The sequence below is a fragment of the Gallinula chloropus genome (assembly GCF_964237585.1).
Source record: "Gallinula chloropus genome assembly, chromosome: 3".
NCBI lineage: Eukaryota > Metazoa > Chordata > Aves > Gruiformes > Rallidae > Gallinula > Gallinula chloropus.
In genome coordinates this window covers 17,117,897-17,141,883 of record NC_140087.1, presented here as the reverse complement: position 1 = coordinate 17,141,883, position 23,987 = coordinate 17,117,897, and the positions used below count along the sequence as shown (strand labels likewise).

Genomic DNA, 23,987 nt, shown 5'->3' with positions numbered 1-23,987 from the left:
GAATAAGCGGCTCCTCTCACCTGCAAAAGTTCTATTAGCACACCCCACAATGATATTTACATTAATTTATTTATTCTGAAGTAGAGTCACATTAAATCCTGGCTCCTGTTTCTACAGGCTGTGTGCAGGAATTACCCAATGGACAGATTTCAAAACAAATTTCAAATAATTACTTTCTTGGAGACACTATGTCCTTACAAATTCAAGTAAACAAGTACCTACGAAAATAGAGGTCAAACATAAGAATCATACTGATCTCCATCACTCATTTTTAAGATAAAAGGGAGTCACCTGTGCTGAGCTGGCAAGCAAAGCCTACAAGGAAGGGCAAGACAGACAGGTGCGGTAAGAGCTACAGCAACCTCACTTCAACCAACCCTGGATGAAGATATCCCATTTCTCTCACCTCATGGCATACATCCTCCCCTTGCTTTGACAGTATAGCTGCCATGCTCCACATTGAATACATTAATTAGTATTTCACAGAATATCCTGAGTTGGAAGGGACCCATAAGGATCATCAAGTCCAAATCCTAGCTCCATACAGGGCCAGATAGGTCAGAGCACGGGACTGAGTGCATCATCCAGATGCTTCTTGAAGTCAGCCAAGCTCGGTATTTCTCCTTCCTAATTTGAGTACTTGACCTTCACTGTATGAAGGTAATGATAACTTTACCAATGATAACTTTTTTCAAAATATCAAAGTAATTTTAAATTCTGGTTCTGCTGTCCATTTGAACAGAATGAAATACCCTGTAATTTTTGTCCCCATACAAACTCAGACAAAGTCTGCAATTTATTTTCATCTGCTGCAAATAGTTGTGCTAAACAGCTCTTCATTTTCAGTGATCTGAAGTGGTATAACTATACATTTGTTGTAGTTTTGTCTGGCTGGGTTCTGGTGGAGAAGCAGGGGCTGCAGGGGTGGCTTCTGCAAAAAGCAGCCAGAAGCTCTCTGCAGGCCTGAGAGAGTAAACCCCAGCCAGCACAAGGCTGAGCCCATCAGCGATGGTCACAGGCCTCGGGGAATTACATTTAAGAGAAAAAACCCGCTAGCAGACGCTTTTTGCCACCAGAGAAGGGAGTGAGAAGATGTAAGAAACTGTGCAGACACCAAGGTCAGTGAAGGGGTGGGGGGCACCCCAGGTGCCCCTGCACCCCGTGGAGAAACCCATGGTGGAGCAGGTGTCCCCCCGCTGCCCACGGAAAGGGCCGAGTTCCCACCTGCAGCCCGTGGAGAGGTCCCATGCTGGAGCAGGTGGAGACATACAGGAGATGCTCTGACACATGTTGGAGCAAGGCCCTGCCAGCACTTGCAGCCCATGGAGAGAGACAGACACACAGAGATGAGAGAGACTGAGATCCGCGCCAGAGCAGATTTTCTGGGGGTGAGGAGGGGACACTTTGGATCCCGTGGAGGACCAGGTTGGAGCAGCCTGGGCCTGAGAGACTGAGAGACATCCTCTGATTCTATGACTGCACCCCATAGCAGTGACCCACGCTGGGGCAAGACCTGAAGCCCCGTGGGAGAGGACACACATTGGAGAAGTTCATTGAGGACTGACTCCCGTGGGTGGGACCCCACGGTGGAGCAGGGGGAGGGTGTGCAGAATGCTCTCCCTGGCTAAGGAGAAAAAACAACTTGTGAGGAACTGACTGAAACCCCCATTTATCCAGTCCCTGCCCCTCCTTGTGCCATAATAGGGTTTGGAAGAACGGAGCGAAATCATGACTAAAGTGAAGACTTACAAGAAGGGAGGGGTGGGGGGAAGGTGCTTTAATATCAGGTCACATTTCTCATTACCTGACTCTGGTGTCACTGTGTGTGCAGTGTAACAAATTGGAGAGTTTTCTTTCCTTTATTCTGTGTTGAGTCTGTTTTGCCCATGACACTGATTGTGGAATGATCCCTCCCTGTTTTGTATCTTGACTCCTACACCTCTCAAGATATATCTTCTTCCCTGTCCAGCTGAAAAGTGGAGTGATAGAGTGGCTTTGGTGGGCATCTGGTCTCCAGCCAGGGTCAAACCACTACAACATTGATAATACTAAGACAATAAAAGTAACACTGCAGCTTCACATTAATTACGTTCTTTATGAATTTTTTCTCTCACTTCTATAAACTCACACCGTTTTACTGTAAAATTGTTTGTACTTTTAATGCTGCTTTTCTTTTTATCTACCTGTTTGCTATAATACCCAGAAGCAGTAACCTGGAAGTTGTTTTACAGCCCAGAAGTAATTTCATCAGGAAAAGCATCCCAGGGGAAGAAGAATCAAATGATATACACCCAGGAAACAGTAAACAATGTATTTAGATTCATCCGTTCTCTCACTTCAGTCACTGGTTTCATGGGAGGGCCAAATCGCTTTTGCCGATGAGGCAGTCCTCTAAAGTTAGTAGTAAGAGAAGCTGCTGCTGGTAGTTTACAACTGTCAGTAACAGAATCTGAAAGAAAATGTTGAAAAGACATGAGGCAAGTGGCTACTTATCAACATTATAGCTATTACTCAGTTTCCACCAGTGATGGAGTCGGGGAGAACAAAACCCAATACTTTGTTCTACTGAACCACTGAATCTTTCAGAACCACACAAACTACTACAGTCTGCCTTGCGTTCAGCACCTGGCAGGTGCTCTGCTTGTTTTTCATTTTCTCCATCAAGACAAGTATATTCATGCGTTCAGTTAGCATAAGGATTCTCCCCTGAGTTCATCCAGCTTTTTTATCATCCTCTTTAAAGGTCAACTCTCTTTAAAATACACAGGCATAAATTAATCCTTCCCTCCAGAGATCACCTCTTTTCTCAGGGGCTAGCAGCAGAGAGAGGAGTACAAAGGAAAATACTTTGTGTGGAGCCGAGGCACACATGTATAGTTCAGCACATGTAGGCAACTTGCCTAACCGTTCCTGAAGACTACAGTGGCTTGCTCTTGTATCAAACATACTCTTCCTATTTTATCCATCAGGTTCACGATTCCCTGCTAAGAGACCAGAAACACACGGGAATCGATGGGCAGAGGCACAGAGCGCACTGTGGTTTGCTAGAGAGGCTGAGAACATCTTCCTGAGCCGGCTATCCACCCACTTCCCCCATCCTTTGGCACAGACTGGCAGTAGGAGGCAGCATTGACTCTGGCAGCAGCAGCCCTACACTGCAAAGTAGTTGGGAGCTAGCTTCATTCTTCAGTCATTATATAAGCAAGATGACACTGTTCTCTAATCCAGCCAAAGCTGATAAGTACCATCAACCTGTCACTTCCTACATTTCAAATTCTAACATTGCAGCATCAAAGAGTTTTTACATTTCGATTTCTTTTGCTGGCAGCGGTCGGTAGCCTCTCATTCTCCCACGGTGTTCTAATGCAGCATTTGCACACCGGGGTTACTCCCAGCCTGAATAGCAGGTCATCCCCTACTCACTGAGCTCATCTGCGGCCCATGTGCTAGGCAATTTAGATCCAATCAGCCCTTATTTAGCTCAAGAGTAATGAGCAGCATAGTGACACAGACTTAAGCCTGACCCTCAGGACACTGCTCATCAAGCAGTAAAACTGTGACAAAATCATTCATCTTCCACCCGCTGGCAAGAAATAATACTCGCACTCACTGTATTACTTTTTCAAGATATAGAAAAAAAAAAAAGTCCTGAATTTTCATGATGTGAGACATTAATTTGCAGAAAGCTGAATTCCCTTAAACCCCCCTGTTGCTATGAGCTCACCAGGGGGAAATAGGCCTTAGGAGACTGAAATGGAATAAAGAAAATTGCTTCAGCTTTCTTTTCATTTTAAATAAGCCTTAAATCTGACAAGAGATATCCTAAAGAGAGAAGGAATATATATCTTGTAAGGTAACGAAGAAACAATCAAAATTAAGAGATTAGAAGGCTACTTGCATATAATGGTTTTATTGGAGGAAGTATTTCTTTGTTTAACATCCACACAAAAAAAAATATTCCCTATGAAAAGCCATTCTCACACCTCGTGTGAAGAAGAAAAGAAGGAAAACTGAGAAGAAAGTTAATTTGGGGAAAACAGTTTCAAAAGTGAGACACTTCCATCAGAAAATGAATCCGCGCTTTATGTCCTTTAGGGAGCACATATTTCTCTAAACAACTGCAGGGTCCCAAGCAGCGGGTTCTCAGTACACCTAGGTATGATTTTAGTCTCTTTTTTTTGGTGGATTTACTCTTTCACAACAGTAAGTCTTGTACTGCTGTCAGGAAGGCCACAGAAAGCTTATGTGGATTAATTTTCAGTAGATAAAATAGATACAATGGATGAAACAAGGAGAAGTGTTTCAATCTATAGCACAGAAGACGGAGCTGTGTATCTTCATGACTGATGCCTGAGTACTAGACTTGAGTTTCTTTAGCTTCGGGTGCCTACCAAGACTGTCTTTGGGCATCGACAATCAGAGGGTCCTTTGACAGCTTTTGTTGTTTCAGTCTGTTCTTACAGTGAGTCTAGAATAGAACAGAATTTTTCAGTTGGAAGGGACCATCTAGGCCTGGCCAATTCAGGGCTGACCAAAGACTAAAGCAAATAACTAATGTCATTATCCAAACGCCTATTACATGTTGACAGGCTCGTGGCATTGACCACCTCTCTAGGAAGCCTATTCAAGTATTTCACCACTCTCTTGGTAAACAAGTGCTTCCTCATATCCAGTCTAAACACAGCTCTGAACCATTCCCATGTGTCATATCACTGGACCCTGGGGAGAAAGAGCTAAGCGCCCCCTTCTCCATGTGTCTTCCTCAGAAAGCTGGAGACCACCAAGAGGTTGCCCTCAGGCTTCTTTTCTCTAAACAAGACAAGTCCAAAGTCCTTTGCTGCTCCCCACAGGACACGCCTTCAGCCCCTTCACCAGCTCTGTTGCTCCCCACCTAAGGCAGATGCTCTACGTTACATCTGAAACACCAATATAAAATTGATTTTAATCAATTACTCAGCTCTCATGTTGCCCACTGCTGAGTCAAGAAAACAGACATGAGAAGTGGAAGCGAGTATCTTGCAAACCTGAACCAATGCTAGACACACAGAGAAACTTGGTAGAAGCAAAGTATTAGGTCCACAGCTGCAGCAGATGCTGTATCTTACTTCATTCTTTTGTATAGCAATATTCTCAGAGCAAAGGATGTACAATCAAAACACATGTTGGTTTTAGGTAGGTAGCTTTGAGGATCAGAATATACAGGGCAAAGGTATAAAGTCCATTATTTTAAACCAAAAAATAAAATCCTAGGAAAAAAAAAAATCTCAAATCCTACATAAAAAGTAGAGGAAGAGAAAATTACTTCAGTTTTAATTAGATGCACCTTAAGGCAGCAACTGTAGCTAAGAACACATCCAGTATTCCCACAGAAGATGGTAACAGATTAATTTTAAAGATTTAGAAACAGCAAACCTCTCAAAATGGTGCTATATGCCAAAGCAGTGCTTGCTTCCCACGCTCTAAAATATTCAGAGATTAGATTTTTCTTTACACTCATTCAGATCTGTTTTATTAATTGAAGAAGTGAACTTTAAACCAACCTAAAAATACTTTAAACCATAAGTCAAGTTAGCACAGCAAGACACACTTGCTTCCTAACCATGAGATCTATGTCGTGAAGTCAAATACTTTCTTTTTTCCACAGAGGTAAACAAAGTTCAGAGCAACTTTTAAGGGTTTTTTAATAGTCATTCTTTAAGCTTGGGAGGTCTTGGTGCCAAAGGAAGATCTTCTGGTTTAGTCACAGAGTTGCCCTCTGTGCTTATCAGGACATCACAGCCGGTAGCTCTCTGTATGAGATGGGATGGCTAAGAGAAGACTTACGCTCTTCCAAACTCTTCTGGATACAGTTTTCAGAAGTTCAACATCAGAAAATACATTTTACAAAGACTAACACTAAAACCCCTGAGGTGGATTAAAAGGAGGAAGAAGGGAGGAGGACCTTTCTATTCTCCTCCTGAGCTTATCTGCTGACTTACACAGTAACAGAGAGGGGGAAAGAGGCTTCTGCTGGTCTCAGAAAGCTTCCCACAGGCTGTTTTGATGGCAAGTATAACAAAAAAAAAAAAAAAAAAAAAAATCACAAATGATGACACATTTCCATAGCAAAGATATACTGGATAATCCATTCCTATCGTGATTTCCCTCACAACCTCAAGGCGAGACACACTCTAACAGATAGAAACATCCAGTTCCACTGTTATCAATGGCCCAATTATTAATACAATTTTTAATTAGAGGCAGGTTTACCTGATTAGGATGTAGACCTTACTAAATTTATACACTGAAATTTTCAGCAACTTTGCATGTCCTTCAGCACTACAAATGGGCATAAACATTTAGAATCGATTTCTAAAATAAAATTATCATTTTAGTATGTTATCAGGTTTGTGGTACTTCTCATTCCTCCTATGGGAATCAGTGGCACCTCCCCAAAACTCGGCAAAGAGGCGTGAGTACAGCAGTGATATGACACCTAGGCATGTGCCTGCATTTTATAATCCTGTAACTCAGTGCTAATACACTACAAAACCCAAATGCCAGGATGATGGTAATAAGAGAAAGCTCATATCAGAGCAATACCTGATTAAAATAAAAGACATTTTAGCATGTTTCAAGCATTTCTTTTAAGAATAACATATTGCAAAGCCAGAACCTACTGTTTTCAGGCCTTCAGCAGATTTCTATTAAACTGTATGCATTTTTCACAGTAAATTGTCAAATGCCTGCACTTTTATTAACCTAGGGTTTCTTTTTTGTCATGAAATACTCAGATGACAGGTAGTGCTAGAGATGTGGAACAAATGAAAGCACACATGGCCAAACATCTTGCATTTACCTTTCATTAAAGAAAAAAAATCTGCTTAGAAACAGAAACAAAAATAACAAAAAAAAAATACATCTGAGCTAGAAGCTAAACGCTCCAAGTAAGCACAGGTACATTTTTATTTTGGGGAGTTTCTTGATTGTTTACTGTTTATTTTACATATGCTTTTAAAAGGGAGCCTGTATTAAAATACAATCTTCTACTTCGTACCAGATCTCACTATGAAGATCAAATACTTGAAAGTGCCAGCAAGTAGCATCTTGTTTCCAATTATCCACTCACCACATATCAAAAACTAATAGAAATGAGTTCTCCTGCCAAGTCATAGTTCTATTTAGATACACTGACACCAAAATAATCATAAAACCAAAAAAAAAGGGGGCTTAAAAAAAGCTTATTAAAAACATTCAAAGCATAGGTAAACACAACAATCAAAAACTACCAGTACTTTTCTAGCAGACAAGAAAAACACAAGAAAAACCTGGAATGGGTTATTTTAAAACACAGCAGCATAAAAATGATGCAGGTGGGGGTCTCTTTCCAGATGCCTTTTAAGAAAAAAGAAAGGAAGAAAACAAGCCCACTTTCAAAACCTTGTATGCCAAGTTTTAGCCCAGAGCAAGTTTTCATTGCTGTGTTACAAACCCTTGAAAAGAAAGGTTTATAATGGAAATGCTGACAGACCCGTAACTGTAGCAGCATGAATAGCTATAATTAAAGAAGAGCTTTTGGCTACACCTCACTCTGCAAATGAAAGACTGCCGTTTTCTTACAGTATCCTTAAATAAAAGCAACTGGGAGACCTGGAATGTGATTCTAAAAATCCAAGATATGTTAAAGGGGACTGCTATAACTATTTGACATTTTAAGCTTTAAATACTGAGGCATTTCATTAACGTAACCAAGTCAGTATTTTCATAATGCTACTTAATCAGCAATAAAGAATGCTCCTGTGAGCCATCATCTGGGGTTAGCAGAAAGTGGCACATGAAGTTATTATTTCCTAAGAGCCTAGAGGGAGCTGCTTCTTTCTTTAATCAGTGATCTCACTTCCTTCCTACCTTTAAATTCCCTGTCATATAGTTTAAAAGTAGAGTGCAGTGTATAGAAAAAGTACATTATATCATATCTGCCTGGATTTTAAAAACAGGAGACAAAATGGCTCTGAACCACTTCATCATTTTCCAGGTTTGCAGATAGACCTGACCTAATTGGCCTGATTAAGCCAACCATCATTAAACATCTGGTTGGCACAGTCACACAAATCCAACATTTTTCAATGAAGACACTTGTTTTAGTGTTGGTTTACTAGTATGGCAACAGAGGACTCTTTTCAGCCAGTCTGTCCAAGTGGGAGAATTGAAGTATCACAGAACCTCCTCAGTTGGAAGGGACCCATAAGGATCATCAAGTCCAATTCCTGGCTCCAGACAGGGCCAGTCAAGTCAGAGCATGGGACTGAGTGCATCATCCAGACACTTCTTGAACTCAGTCAAGCTCAGTGCTGTGACTACTGCCCTGAGAAGCCTGTTCCAGTGTCCGACTGTCCTCTCAGTAAAGAGCCTCTTCCCAGCAACATTTTCCTGTACCATACAACCTGAAGATCAAAGTGTTATATGGTTGTGGAATTTAGCTTCTCTGTAGATGGCAAAAACAAACAGTAACCAAACATACAAATACAGAAGCTGAGGTGAAGAACTGTTGAAAACCAGGCTCTAATAATTTCTCTCATACTGATCAGTCTTTGAGCATGTTGCTAATTTAAATTTTTCAGCAGACCTGCTTTTTGTAAGAAAAGGCACAAACACTGTCCTGTACCTCGTCTGTGATGACCTGAGAAGTCTGTGATGACCTGAAAAGTCTGTAACAAATTTCTGTACCCTCCTCTCTTCATTACAGGAGGACCACATAACCCTCAGTTCTGGAAAGCTTCAAAATAATGACAAGTTATGAAACAGACAACTTTTTCCACCAGTCTCAATTTTTTCCTCTATTTCATCTTTAAGAACAACAAAACAAATGCTGTGTATTAGCTAATGGAGAAAATGTCAAAGTATTTTTGAAGTCTCCAATTTATTCCAGTAAATACATTCAGTTGAACTGAAATAATAAATAATAAATCAACTAAACTTAGTTTCTTGCTTCATCTTTTTTCAAAAGACTGCCTGAAAAACAGTTGTCTTTGGATGTATAAGCTATTGACAGCTGCAGTCAAACTACTAGACAATAACAAAGAACCTAGTTAAAGAGAGATGTTGCATATGGGCCTCACTACTCTTATTATGCACACTTCCACAGCTCTTTCCACATATTTCAGTCTAGCACATTTGAAGTAATGGCAGATCAATAGCTGCCTCTTAATATCTTATAAAAAAAATATAAAAAAAGAGTTTGGGCTTCAAACTCGAGGACTACCTCTGAAAGGCAGCAGTAGACAAAAATATGCTTATTGAAAGGCTAGATGTTGAAACTGAACTTGCACATCAAAGGAAAACTGCTTGAAAGTGGTAAAATATGATTTCCTTCTTTCCTATCGAACCTCAGACATGTATTTAAATCCCTGTAACTTGCATTTGATTGCAACCTTGGTGAAAGAGAGAAAAAGTCTGAAAAATAGAATAGATGTACTAAAGAGAAAAAAAAATCCCACCAAAACATAAATACCTCCTAAATTGAGTAATTTAGTACAGGTAATAATATTGAGATTTCCAGTGCCCAAAGAAAGATGGTATTGTTTGAAATAATAGCAACTGAATGACTTTCTACAGAGCCACTAATTTATAACAAAATATCAGGGATGTAAAACCTAATGTCTTGAAACATTAGGTTTCAGGAAACCTAATGTTTAAGGGAACTTTCTACAATTCTAAATGCAGTGAAGTAATAGTGGGGTTTGAAATTTAACATACCATTCACAGCCCTCCAGAGATTTCTCTTTCCTTTTACTCTACTTCAGTTAGAAATTAATATGAACTACAGTTTAACCCTGAACAGATAAACAACATGCCAGTCTATATACACAATAAATAACTTACCGAAGTCTGGCTAGGACAACCTGAAGAAAATTTAGGACCATACTCAGCTCAGCTCCTCGACAAGCAGGCAGCAGCATAGTAAAGCCATCGTTTAGCAACTTTTCCTCAGAAAGGCTCAAGTAGCAGCTGGTCTCAAAAACTTCTTGGACACCATCAATGTAGGTTGAAAGTAGAGTCCAGAGATTTTGTTTCTGTGTGTAGTCATTTTTGGTTACTAAGAACTCCTTTGCCTTCTCACGGAAAGCATCTGAGAGTTTCTCTGCTAGGACACTAATGTCCATGTTCTTCTCAACATAAATCAAAAGGAAAGCAAAATGACCTCTCCAGATTAGAGCTCTCCGAGACATGGTGATGGAGGACGGAGTCAGGAAATCCAAAAGATCCACCACTCGACTCACTATGTCTTCTGTCTCTGCAACAATTGCTAGCATGAGGAACAGATTAAAAAAGTTCTGCAGCCCCACTTCTGTCAGCTCCTGCATTCTTCTCCGATGGAACTTGGAGTAAATTCTACATTAAAAAAAAACAACCAATCAAAAAAAAAAAAAAAACAAGAAAAAGAAAGTTTTGTACACTTTTCTATGCTTGACAAACTAAAATTGTATTTTCACACTTTTAGTTTGCACTTATTTTAAATATCTTCTTTTTCCTGTCCTCTTCAATTGGCTACTGGAACAAATATGCAATTTCATTTTCTGCTCCTAATACAAGGTACATACTAAGAGTTTTCAAACCCAGGTAACCGCCGAACCTCAAGCACAAAGTTGAGCACAACATTATGAGCAAATGCTCTCTACTTTATCTGTGATGAGTGTCCTGTATATCATGCCTTCAGATCAGTCAAACTTAGCCCATGAGGGCAGCTAGGAAAGGAAGTGATTTGCTGTTAAAGTGGCATCTCTCAAGAGCAAACAATTCCTGTACAACTACTTTCCTGAAACTCCATTATTTCCAGGTGGCAGAAAGACTAGGGAACCTCCTTCCTTTAGCTACTGATTTCTATTCTTAAGTTTATACTCTGACAGCTGCTGCAATCAAAGGCTCACCTACATAACCATCACTGGGGAAGGAAAAGGAAGATTTCTAATGGAAAGCTCTTTTTCTCTACAGTGCTTTGCCAATGTTTGTACCCACCTGTACTGCACACCTATTGCATGGACTGTGGACTACGGGTTTGAGAGAAAACAGGGAAACTAAAGCATCTGGGAGGAAAACCTCCCTTTAGCAAGATGTTAAGAAACTTTAAGCTGTATTGCTTATTACAACAGTGCTCAAGTTCTATGTAGCTAAAGCACTGCTACTTTGCAACTTTAAAGGGATTGGCAAAAAGCAGAAATCTTTTCAATAACTGGACTTTTCAATAACTGTCACCATTCTGACAAGAGAGAAGTAAGATGAAAATGGTTTGTTTAACTTCGATTTCTGTGTTAAAACCTCAGGTATAGGCTCGACCTTTAAATTAAAGTAAGTTCCACATGCAGTAAACATCCATAAATGCTGTTTTCCTATTCTGTCCCCTGGAAAAATAGTTGGAAATGGTTGCTGAGGTTATCAAATCTAGCCACCAAAAATTACAGCAAATCCAATTAATGTTATTTAGTAGTAAATTACTACTGACAGGCATTTACGTTCTTCATGCATCAATTAATGCTTGGTTAGCTGCTGAAAACAGAATTCATCCCAAAATCATAGCTGTAGGCTGTTAAATTTTGCTACTTGTGTAATTGATTTATTCAAGGTAGAAATGATGAATACTGGTTGAGTAGACTGACACAGTGTGTGCTGTGTATTATTATTTCCCCTCTTAAATCAGAGAAAGTAACAAGCTATACGAGCACAAAAATCTAAGTATTACTTGTTTTCAGTAAAAACAGAGCAGGCTAATTAGAATTAATAACTAAAGCAAGACACAGATTCAGCATCTGATAACATATTTGTTTCTATGTAATCGTAGGAATTTCTAACCCTGAACTGTACTGACTATAACAACTCACAAAGCACACAGAGACATCAGACTTATTTTCCCTTTCTGATAGCAAAGATAACCATTCCTTCTTGGAAAAAACATACCACATAACTTTGCAATGTCTACATACACTTGTGAAATCTTTATGCATTAAGTACTGGCATACAAAAATATTTTATCAATGCTTAATAAAAATGTTATTAATATGAAATTAAATTTTTTTAAAACCCACAACAAAATTAACTCTGAATCCTCTATGTCTAATGAAAAAAATATTTTAACTGTTAGCATCTTTTTAATGATCAGTACCATCTCATTACTAAATTTTTAAGGATTAATTAAGTATATAAAACATCAGAATTTGATTTTGAGTATATATATTTCATGGGTTTTTTATATAATGACTGACCATACCTTTTAATCAGTATGTTTCAAAATTAAATAAAAAATTAGAACCCTTGGGGAAAAAAAAAATAGTGGGAAATTTTAGAAACCATGAAAAAGCAAATAGAACTATAGATGAAATCGCAGGCCTAGCAAGAGCCAGTCTGCAGGTACTTGGACAACACATGGCTCACGCAGTTCAAACAGCATTTCTGCTCTGTAATTACATTCCCTGTCTGGCAGTAGATTTGTACCACTACACAGGTTGCCAGTGTACCAAATTCCTGGCCTGTGGGATGAAGTAAATCATCACAGGCTATGGATGCCAAGGTGCTTCTTGGACCCTGTCATTGCCTCAGCTGGCAACAGAAACTTCAGGGACCAACTGCCTTCTTCAAACTATGAATCACCCTACATACCTCATCCCCTTTACCCTGTCCTGAGCACAGTATCCCCCTGCTTTGGTCTGTGGCTGGATGGGTTACATGACCTGACTGACCAGAACTCTTCCAACAGGAGACAAACTAAATAGTGGACATACCGTCCTTTAATTTGTTTCCAAGGTTGCATGCCACTGCTCTCTGCCTCCTTGTTCATCATCCGTGCCAAGATGCTGAGAAAAATGAAGTAACTGTTGCTGGACTTGTACAGGTCGGGGATCTGCTGTTCACAACAGCAACTTTTCACCATCTCAAGCATCGACAAAGAAGTTTTAGCAACATTTGCCAGATCCTTCAGACCAAGCCAGGGAACAGTAAAGCAACTGTTCTACAGGAATAATGAAAACAGAGAAGATAAGTTACAATAAACGCTATTATTTCAAAGGCAGTAAGATGAAGTCCTTCACACAAACAAAAGGTGTGTTCCTAACACAACTTGGGGGAAAAAAGTGTATTCTAACTATGTGCAAAGTGTTTTTACAGGATCTTAAACTCAGGAGTCCTGATGAAAAATAAGAGTGAAAATATTTTTTTAATTAATTCTATTGTGACATAACATAATGGATTGTAACACATATTTAAACATGATTTTTACATGAATATAGCAAATTGAAGGATACTTTCAGTGACCAGACAGTTTTACAGACATATTGTGACCAAGCTGGGCTAGGGGAGAATCAGGATTAATTGTTAAGAATTTAGAATTCTACACATGCAATCCTACTTTTTTTAAATTTATCTACTTACCAGGTTCTTGCTGTAATAATCCCAGAGTATGGTGGTAATAGATAGGTTCAAGTCCCAGAAACTACACAAAGTCAAACAGCACTGAAGATGCATTCGTAAGTGTTCCTCTAACACACCAGTCTTGAAAAGGGAATGAAAAGTTTATTGTAGGAGGAGAGCATCACCTTGTCTATACATAAACCCAATACTACCAGAATATTAAGAGTAATTGCCTAAAATAAAAACTATTTTTAATTATATAATGTTGAGTAAATGCATTTGCTCATATGAGCAATAAACCAGAAGATAAAAGCTGACAATTGCATCCTCCAACCCAGCCAACATAACAGTGCCTCCCGCACCATTTCAGCCATCCACAGAGTTGTAAACACGTGGTAACAGCCACCTCAATACAGTGAGCCTAACTTGAAAATATCACTGCATGGGACAGAACCTCACAAAACAGTAAACAGGCATTAGCTGCACTGAATGCATGAGTCAACTGAATGCTTAAGCCCTTCTCTACTGAAGGTCAGAAAGAAAGCTAATTCACCACTGATACAGAAGGAAGGTGCAACTACCCAAGAGCTCATGGTTCTCATTATAGTATTCCAAACAGGAGGTTATTTCTTTCTGAATCATGTTCCTTCTCAAACCTCTACAACATGGCTATACTGCTAACATCCCAGGTGACTATAAATCAAGGAAAAATAAGTCTCTGAACATTAAATGGTGGGGGACACAAACAAAAACCTTCCCACACTACACTTTTTGGTATTCATCAGTTTCAAATTTTGCACACAAAGCTATTAAATCATCTTTTCACAACACAGGAAATTCCAAATAATTAGAAGACAGTGAAGCACTCAGGTTGTAACAGTGGGATACTGAGAGCTTCTTATATCAGCAAAACTGGACTTGCATCGGAGCTCGAATGTTGGGAACTCCATGCTCAGATGCTAACCATGTGTTTAACCCAGTCTATTTTAGATACCTACTTCAGGATGCTAAGTACAGGATAAGAAGCCCTGGAAGGGCTTTGTCGTCTCCACTACGAAATTGGTTTAGAAGACCAGTTTGTGTGTAGCTGTCCTAAAGGAACACTTTTACACATGTAAGTAACATGTCTCTGGGATAGCAGCAAACTTGTTCGGTGACAAGAGAAATCCCTGACCTACTTCTAGCTTTCAAATATATCTAAACAATACACAGACCATGAATTTCTAACTCCATAAAGTAAGCTAAAGAGAAATAAATGGGGTAAAAAAAAAATAAGAGATACAGGATGAGTTTTATGACTCAAAATCTAGCCCCAAGAAGGGTCTTAGATAAATGTTGGGAAGCTATCCCCTTTAGTTCTAGTTACAGTGATAGGTCCTAAATTATGTTCCAAGCTCACTCTTGCCCAAGAAACTCTTAAATATATATATATATGTATATAATTAATGTCAGGTAATAGAAAAAGAGAGCATTAGGTTGTGTTGGAATTTGTTTGGGGGTTGTTTGTTTCCTGTTGTTCATTTAAAATAGTCATTCATTAGGTACCTGTTACTTGAAGAGCAGGACTTCTGCTCTAACCCACAGTGCTATTAGTGCTATCTCCTATGGCTTACTATGTCTTACAGCTGTGGATTTTTTCTGTTCAATGCTACACAAATGAGTTCCAATGCATTAATATAAGTTCATGTGGAAAACATTATTTCCTAGACTTTATCAGAATACTGTAAATAATTACACCAACCATCTACAGTAACTTCTAACCATGTCTACCTTCTCTTCTTCTACCAATGAGGGCATATGGCTTCTGAAGTGATGTACTTCTAAACCAACTTAAAAAGTGAAAGGGCATTTTCAGTTGACATAGGTTATTTATTCAAGTTATGTCTAACAACATACGAAACTCACTGAAATAGAAAAGAAACCCTTCAACAGAGAATCATTAACAGATGTACAGAATAATAGCTCAAATATAACAAAAATACCCACAAACGAATGGTGATCCTCAAGTACTGTTTTTATAGATGACATAACTATTAAATCAGCAGTCTTCCCAAAATAACAATCTTACAAAAAACAAGGGACAGAAACAGTTATTTTCAACTGCTGCTATTTTTAACGAATGAAAGCAAAAGCTTTAATATAGACCAAAAAACTGCAGCTAAACATATCTATTTCTCAATTGATCTAACCAGTTATGAAAGACATAAACCCCGCCCCCCCCAGAATCAAACCAAAACACACACCATTCAGAAAGAGAATCCTTGGTCTTAAAGCTGTAATTTGTGCATAGGATTATGTTTAGGATCTAATTCAACAAACAAGGACTGCTTCAGTTAAATTCATTCAACAATAAACATGGTATTGTGAGCAGCTTCAATTTCAGCTATTATTTATCTGTTCAACAATAGTTTTAGAACAGTTTCCACAACCAAGATAGTCCTGAAGGCTTGATCTTAAATGTAATATGAAAGAGTCCTCCAGACTTCAAATATCCCTGGGATTAATAGATTCTCTCATTGCTCTTTTGCTTAAAATGGTCTTTTGCACTGCTGGAAATACTATCACAACTCTTGAGGTAGTCAGCTTTTAATTTATCGCAGAAGGAAGGAACACCAGATACTATCAAAATGATAGTACTATCTAAGCACAACATTTTTCTCTTATGACCTCCTACTGTAGTAACAAAATTGGTTTCCTAGAACTCCAACAAATACTTCTGTATCTCTTTCAGAGTAGAATTAAGCAAAAAAATATAGTGAAGGTATAACAAAATTGAGGCAAATACGAAACAATACAAAGCCTTCATTTTCCAGAATGAGAGAAGGCTAATAAGGCAGACTGCTGTTAGCTCTCACGAACAAAAAAGCTTTTGATTCTCACTCGCAATACACTGTAAAAACAAATTCATCTTATACTGACAATTCATAGATTTAGTTAGTTTGATGTTGCCTGGTATACAAATACAGCTATTTTAATATTCCTAGTACAACAATTTTCATTTTGGACTACAAATAGAACAGTAAACCAGCTCTGCATTTGTAGTTAGCCCAGTAACAGAAATCCAAACCGCAACAGAAGCAGGGAATACTCCGTGTAACTAGTTTCCCCATAAAAGTCCTTTTTTGTGATACAGATGGGAGATCTTTCACACAAATTGTCTTCAACCCTATCCATCAAGAATTACTTAAAAAAAAAAAAAGTTTCTGGCTGAGAAACTCACCAGTCTGTCAACTGTTTGAAGCTGAAAGGATATGTCCAAGGAAGCACCATTCTACACTTGCCCAGGTGTCCATTCTTGCTTCACTGTGAGCTTTGCTTACAGCTCACAAATACAGATACTCAAATACCCCCCTTGCAGTACCTAAAGGGGCCTATGGGAAACCCAGAGAGGGACTCTTTATGAGGGAGTGTAGTGACAGGGCAAGGGGTAATGGGTTTAAACTAAGGGAGGGTAGCTTTAGATTAGATACCGGGAAGAAATTCTTTACTATGAGGATGGTGAGGCCCTGGCACAGGCTGCTCAGAGAAGCTGTGGCTGCCTCTTCACTGGCAGTGTTCAAGGCCAGGTTGGATGGGGCTTTGGGCAACCTGGGCTAGTAGAGTGTCCCTGCCCATGGAAGGGGGCTTGGAACTAGATGGTCTGTAAGCTCCCTTCCAATCCAAAGCATTCTAATATTCTGTGATTTCCTATCTCCACTGGTTCCATAACCTCTACAGTACCTTCACATCTTTCCCTTGCTCAGAAGCAGGCTGCCTATAACCTTATAAAGAAGGAGTTCCTACCTGGAAACGGGGCACTGAAACACCCTTCTGCCACCTCCATGGAGACACAGGACATCTTCCTCAGGAAGTCTTTATCACCCTCAAGCTCAGGTTTTCTGTTGCCCTCTCTGTGCTGGGGTTCACTAAACTCAACAGTTTTACTGCAACTACCAAAATGCTGCAGGTTTAACACTGGTTAGTCATTTTTGCATCCTTATGTGACAGCTATGGATTAGGACATGTTAAAGCTAACTGCAGCTTCTGGTGATTCAAGCATGACCATTCTCTTCTCTATTTTCATGATGCTCCCTTCTCAAAATCCATGTCTGCAACAACAGCTATTAAATAATCTTTTCACAACACAGAAATTGAAGCTCACATGAAGAGACATTAACAGTTACTGGTAGGAGAGGGATTATCAATTTACAGTACAGATGTATGATCTGCACTTGTTTCAGATGCTTTTGAACACACAAAACTTTGCATATTTGATTTAAACTCCATTTCCCTCCCTATCCTTTGCATAGACCTGTGCTCCTTCTGAACATACATGTATAGTCTTTTTGCTTTTGAAGTTAGGTAACAACAAACACAAATGGGTTATAAGGTTGACTGACATACTATGTACTAAATATGATATGTTTTTATGCTCTCATATAATTAAAAATGAAGTTTCTAAGCACCAATTCCTGGCCTTTCCTGCAAGTCGAGTTTTGGTACTATCATTTCTCCTAACAGCTATTACTGCGTATCTCTAGTATAGATAACAGAGGGTATATGCTGCAAAGGACGGCTCTGGTAGGATTTACTACCAAACTCAAGACAAGTGTGTGGGTAGTATCATCAATACTGTCCTGCTGTTCATTCAAAGAGCTGTACATGCCCTTGTGCTTTTTCCTGTTTCTTCATGTTCCATTTCATTATTGGCTTCTTGATATCTCATTATGCTTTGCATTCCTACATTCTCTGGGGTCAAAAATACAGAGATACAAAAGGATAAGATAAAAGGTAAGAGTGGCCACACAAAGTTGACGGATCAACAGAGGAGATGGAGATGTATACAGGTAAAAGAAAGTCTCCTTTCTAGAGGAAGTACTTCTGTGCACTTGTGCAAACACAAATAGGGACTAATGCTCTCCAAGGAGCGTTTCCTACAAGCAGCTAACTCCACAATGCGAGGAAAAAACAATGAAAAAATTAAATATAAAGTAGTAAACTTTTAGTAAACTTTAGTAGTAAACTAAGGAGATTGTTCCTTAGATAGTTGGTAATGGTTGCAAAAATATCCTTGGCAAATGAGAGTTTGTCCAACAACAGCTGCCTTTGGAAATTAAACCAGGTATTTGCCTCATACTATTGTGTCACGATTGACTCATTCACATCATCTGAACCCGAGCACATAACTGCCTTTCTAAACTGTCTACAATTCCATATTTAGCAGAAGCATCAGTCAGCTCTATATTTTACATATATTCAACTTCAGAGTACTCTTCGTTCAAAATAGTAAACATACACAAAAAGAGAGGAATATTTAGAAAAAAACCACAAGTGTCTTCCTACTGTTTCTCGGGTTACTGAAATACACAAGATGCAACAGAGTGAGGTGGTTAATGAGCTACTCACAGGTTTTATGCCTCTTCTCTCAAAGAATGGTAAGCATGCAGTCATAGAATCATAGTATCTCCTGAGTTGGAAGGGATCCTTAAGTATCAAGTCCAACTCCTGGCTCCACACAGGGACAGCCAAGTCAGAGCATGGGACTGAGTGCATCATCCAGATGCTTCTTGAACTCAGTCAAGCTCAGGCCCATGACCACTTCCCTGGGGAGCCTGATCCAGTGCCCAACCACTCTCTCAGTAAAGAACCTCTTCCTAATATCCAAATAAGTGATATCCTCACTGTAGTTTTAATGTATATGCACAGTGTGTGATTCAGTTATATACAGTGAAATCATTCAAAAAGAGTTAACCTTATAAGCAGAAGGACTACGTAAACAAATGTTTATAAATAGCATTATTTTTCTACTTTTTAATACCTATTATTTCAACTATCCTAACAACAACAAAAAATCTTGTAAAAACTGGAGTTAACAAACAATGTTCTGCGCTCCAGCTTCAACCACAGCTGGTGCTACTATATGAGCAAGGCAGTAATAATAAAAAAAGAACTGATTCCTATTCTGCTTTCTACAAAAGAACTTTGCAAGACCTTTTTTTTAATTTCACCCTACACCAAATAAAAAGATAAATGTTTATTCTTGTCTTAAGCACACACAAATTAAAGAATTTATTTTATAGGTGTTGCTGATACAGCATTTGCAATTTGTTCCGTGCAACTTCAGAAGAAATTTACAGAGCTGCAATGTAACATATTTAAAAACATGATGAACAGCATATTTAAAAGCATTTTAAAAAGAGGTCAATTCTGACCTCTGGGCCATGAAGCATTGCATTAACAGTTCTGCAGAAAGAAAAATGATAAGGTATGAAATGAGTGCTCAGAAACTAGAACCTTATCAGTAAGAGTTTGATTCAAGCCTGTAAGACAAATTGCTCAGCAAGGCAAGTCACCTTCCCGCTGTGATGAGGATATAGCTGAATTTTCAATGCAACTGACTATCTCCCTCATCATGTCTCCTCAACTTGATATCCTTACATTCAGTATCTGGTTTACATTTTCTAAGCATCCAGTTCTTATTCTGAATACATCTTGTCTGAGTAGCCATATACCTACCCTTCCAGGATGATTATCTTTTTCCTTTATCTGACAATTTAGCATCAAGCACAACCACTTTAAAGCAAGTCTAACTGCTAACAAGGAGGGAACTGTAAACTGCCATAGTTCAGCTACGTCAAGGATGTTCATTTGCCTGTGATAAAAACACTAGAATTCCAAAAATACACTTGGTAGTTGGACTTTGTTTCATGCACTGTCTTTCCCTGAAAGCATCCCTGACACTTTCCTTGTTCGTTCTTTCTTCCTTTACACACTTACTTGTGCATCAGTGGACTTTTTAAGGAGTTCCTCCACAAATTTCCAATTGGATTCCTTCTGTTTCTGAAAAATAATGAGCATCAACATGAAATAGCAGTTGAGGCGTAATGACAGGAAAATAAGCAGGCAAGAGACTTCCAAAAGTATTTCATTGCATGACAGCATATTGTAGTTATCACTGAAAACAAATTTCTTTTTTTGTTTCATTAAAGTTATTGTTATCTGTTGTAAAAATTAGGCCTCAGAAACAAATAAAGAGCTGAAAACAAGAGTATGCAATTTAAACTGGTTTAAGTGACTCACTTGCAATCCCAATCTTCACTTTCAGTAAAGAAGGAAAACGTTCAGGCATTAGTACAAGCAGTTAGTATGTCTCAATTCCTTTATTTAACATTCTGTAAAAAGGGGTAAGGAGGAAGAAAAGGGACAATCTCACTTTTATTTATTAAACACCTTGTAACTTTTTTCTCCCAGGTCAAATATTAAGGACTTTTTTTGACAATTTGATAATGAGTTGACAAGATAGTAAAAAAAGACAGAAAAAATACAGAGTATGTTAATTATGGCCTTAACTCATATTCTTCAGCTTGGGAAGAGAGATGACTAACCATCTGAATTAACTAGACCATGCTAATGAAGTAAGAGAGTTGCACAGCAATGTGTATTAAAACAGAAGAGAAAAATATATATTCAGAAAAAGCAAAGAAAAGGGTAGAAGATTTCACAACTAAGGCAATTTACCAAGAGAAAAATAAAAAGCAACCAAGCCAACATATTTACAGTTTTAGAATGTATAAAAATCATCTCTTACACTTAACTATGTATATAGCTTGTCTTGTTTAGGTAACTAGAGACGTGAACACAGTACTTTCAACATCATCCTGCTTTACTCATTCCCTCCACTACCACAACTATTAAGCCTTGTAAATTATTCTGTCCTTTATATATTTGTATGGAGCTTACAATAAAGAGCATCTTATGCTTTGGTAATTGAAGTATAGGTACTTTCCAGTAGCAACACCATCGTGTCCCATGTTCCTCTGCTGCTGACTATACTACTTAACGCTCTGAGATGGTGACAATTCCACACAGACCTCCAGAGAGTACCAAGAGAATTTTAAAGATGAACTCTTTAAAAAGATGCACTAATACTTCTGTAACACAATTTGACTGCTTGGTTGCTTTACATTTTTACACAAGAAAAAGAGAATACTGAAAGCTTTCCAATGGTAGCCAGTCACAGTCTGTAGACTGTTTACAAAACAAGAATGAAAGGACAGATCTGCAAAGTTACTCTAAAGCTGCAATTTCACGATTCAGGAGCTCAAGCAGTATCAATTAAGGAGCTCCCACTGCTTCCTCCTCATCCTGCCAGCTGCTCTTCCTGCCCTCACAGCTGTAGCACCCCACTGCTCAGTTGTTCTGGTACTTCTGTCTGTGGGACATACTGTGAACCAGATCAGTGAACCTACCCAGAGCTTTAGGAAGGGGGGGGGGGGGGGGAAGGAAAAAAGCAACAAGAAAGGGAGGAGGGCCTGACCTAGGTTATAGAATATGGACACAAATAATTGTGCCAGAACAGCAGAGGGCACATCATCCCTAGGGTGGGAAACAGGACTTCCTAAGCTGTTATTGATGTAAAAGTCTTTTTATCATGAAACCAGCGTTAGCATCCTGTCAAAAGGAAAGGCCACTGCATCAACAAGCAGCCAAGGAGTAAGGGCAACACTTTGATAATGAGCAAAACCCAGGAAGTGCACAATCAGCACTCCCAGACAGTTCTAGTTAGTATTTGTGGCAAATTTTCATTTTGATTGCTGTACTTTAGAGCTTGGTGGTATGTGAATACCTACAAACTGGCATGGTCCTACTGCAGACTCCAAGTAAAGGTAACCAACTACTCAAAATCCAGTTTTATCACAGGTGAGTAGACATTAAAAGAGTCATACCAAATGGCTCTGAGACCTCTGAATGTCTGTATCAGCCTGCTCAGAAAATGCATTTAACACTCCAAGGACACATGATTTGTACAAAAGGTGTTTATAAGTTCCACCTCAGTTGTAGTATGCTGATCACCTTACAAGATCCTAGAATAATCTAGGGCAAACTCCTGACACCAACTGGAATTGACTACAAGAACCCAGGTCCAGTCCAAACTTGGGAAAAAAAAAAATTACACCAACCACCTGCTGCACTCTTTTTTAGCCTCAATTGTCTCTATATTTTAAAAGACTTGTTTCATTCAAATCCCACTAAATTTACATGCCTAACAGGCAACATGGCATGACATCTGTTTACAATCCATCCTTGTTAGAGACCTTGTAGAATTTACATCTCTTACTCCAAACCTGCTGGCTTACAACATCCTCTCTCCGCCCCTAAGAGTCTTAAAATCAACTTTAAGACCATACAGTACATAAGAGTACTGTTAAATCCAAAAACTTGAGCTGAGACCCTCTGGGTTCTCACTGAGAAACTTTTGCAAAGACTAACAGCTGACTACCTGGAAGAGTCATACTCAGCTTCTCAGCTGGCAGTCCATGTTTGCATATCTTGCCATGTAGTCATTTTTGATTATTCAAAAGCAAAAATTCTTAGCCCCAAGTAATTCTGGCTCTATTTCCCTAACCCACAGTATATTGAAATTGACCCCTGCAATGTTAAGTAGCAAATTTTCTCATCAGGTCCCATTTGGTTTTTAAATGTACAAATCCTGCCTTTTAGAAGAGTGAAGTGGGACCTAAATGTGGGATCATGGAAAGAGACACGTACTGTACATCCCTCAGAACAGAGTCTCTAGGAAACCTGGCCAAATTTTTTAATTTCAATAAATTGTTTCATGTGTATGAAATATATATTCAGTATATGTGAATCATTGCATATTTGGAATTATGTTATATGAGCTGAAGGGGAAAAATACAAAGAAGCAAGTCTGAAACCTATTTAGAATTTTAAAAGCTTTCATAATAACCTCAAGGCCATGCAGACCACATTAAAAATTTGAAAATCTTCCACAGATGACATAGGCTTAGAGGCAGCTTTTGCTATAGAGCACATGAATAACCATCATTATGACACATCACCCCTCTGATCACAGTTAATTAAAGAGAAAGTACACGTCATGAAGTGATCGCATCTGATGTTTAACCAACAGGACAGGACTACATTGAGCCCTGACGTAATTCCAATGACTTCACAAATTTCTATCACAGACTACTTTATCTTACAATGTTCAAAGAGCATGTGAGGCTGTAATTCAAGGAGGAGCAAGGGATGATGCCAGAAAAACCTAAAGAAATGGTTACTATCGACTATCTATGACAGATTATGTTCTTGTGGTATGTGAAAAGGCACTGGTGTTACTGATAGATGTTTTGTAAACCCCCATGGCACTTAAGAGAACAGGGATGCCTGGACTAACACTCAGAGAAATGTGAAGCACAGCTAACAGTTTGAACATAAAGACTACAGGAAGCATTAAGAAGAACACGTACAGGATGGTCTCATGATTTACTAATCGAGCCTTGGAAATTCTCTTGTCCCAGGTGGGCTCTAAGGAAAAAATATTATTTAATCTTGGGCAAGTCACTTCCTGTCACTGCATCTCAGAACCCTACTTAAAAATAAGAGTATCAGGAATCCTTTCTTCCATTCTACATCTGTTTGGCTTATTTAAATAATATAGTGCCTGAGGCAAAAAAATAATCTCTCATGAGGCTAAATACGTAGTATGTATCAGTATGAGAGACAGGAAAAAAAAATCCAATGATCAAAGTAAACAGTATCACTGCATTTTGATTAAGGCATAAAATATAAGAAACCCAAGATAAATGTCTGCTTTACACTAGTTTCTG

At 38.8% G+C, this 23,987-nt stretch overlaps 1 protein-coding gene across 1 annotated transcript in view; it reads right to left on the bottom strand.

Annotated features, from left to right (window-relative positions):
- MMS22L (MMS22 like, DNA repair protein) overlaps window positions 1-23,987 on the bottom strand; it is a gene marked incomplete at both ends in the record, with an annotated part of 92,635 nt that overhangs the window by 47,468 nt on the left and 21,180 nt on the right. Inside the window, 4 exons of the mRNA XM_084262541.1 lie at window positions 9,862-10,371; window positions 12,753-12,979; window positions 13,399-13,518; window positions 20,134-20,196. Of these exons, the coding sequence (XP_084118667.1) occupies window positions 9,862-10,371; window positions 12,753-12,979; window positions 13,399-13,518; window positions 20,134-20,196 (920 nt within the window). The remainder of the gene's footprint in view (window positions 1-9,861; window positions 10,372-12,752; window positions 12,980-13,398; window positions 13,519-20,133; window positions 20,197-23,987) is intronic.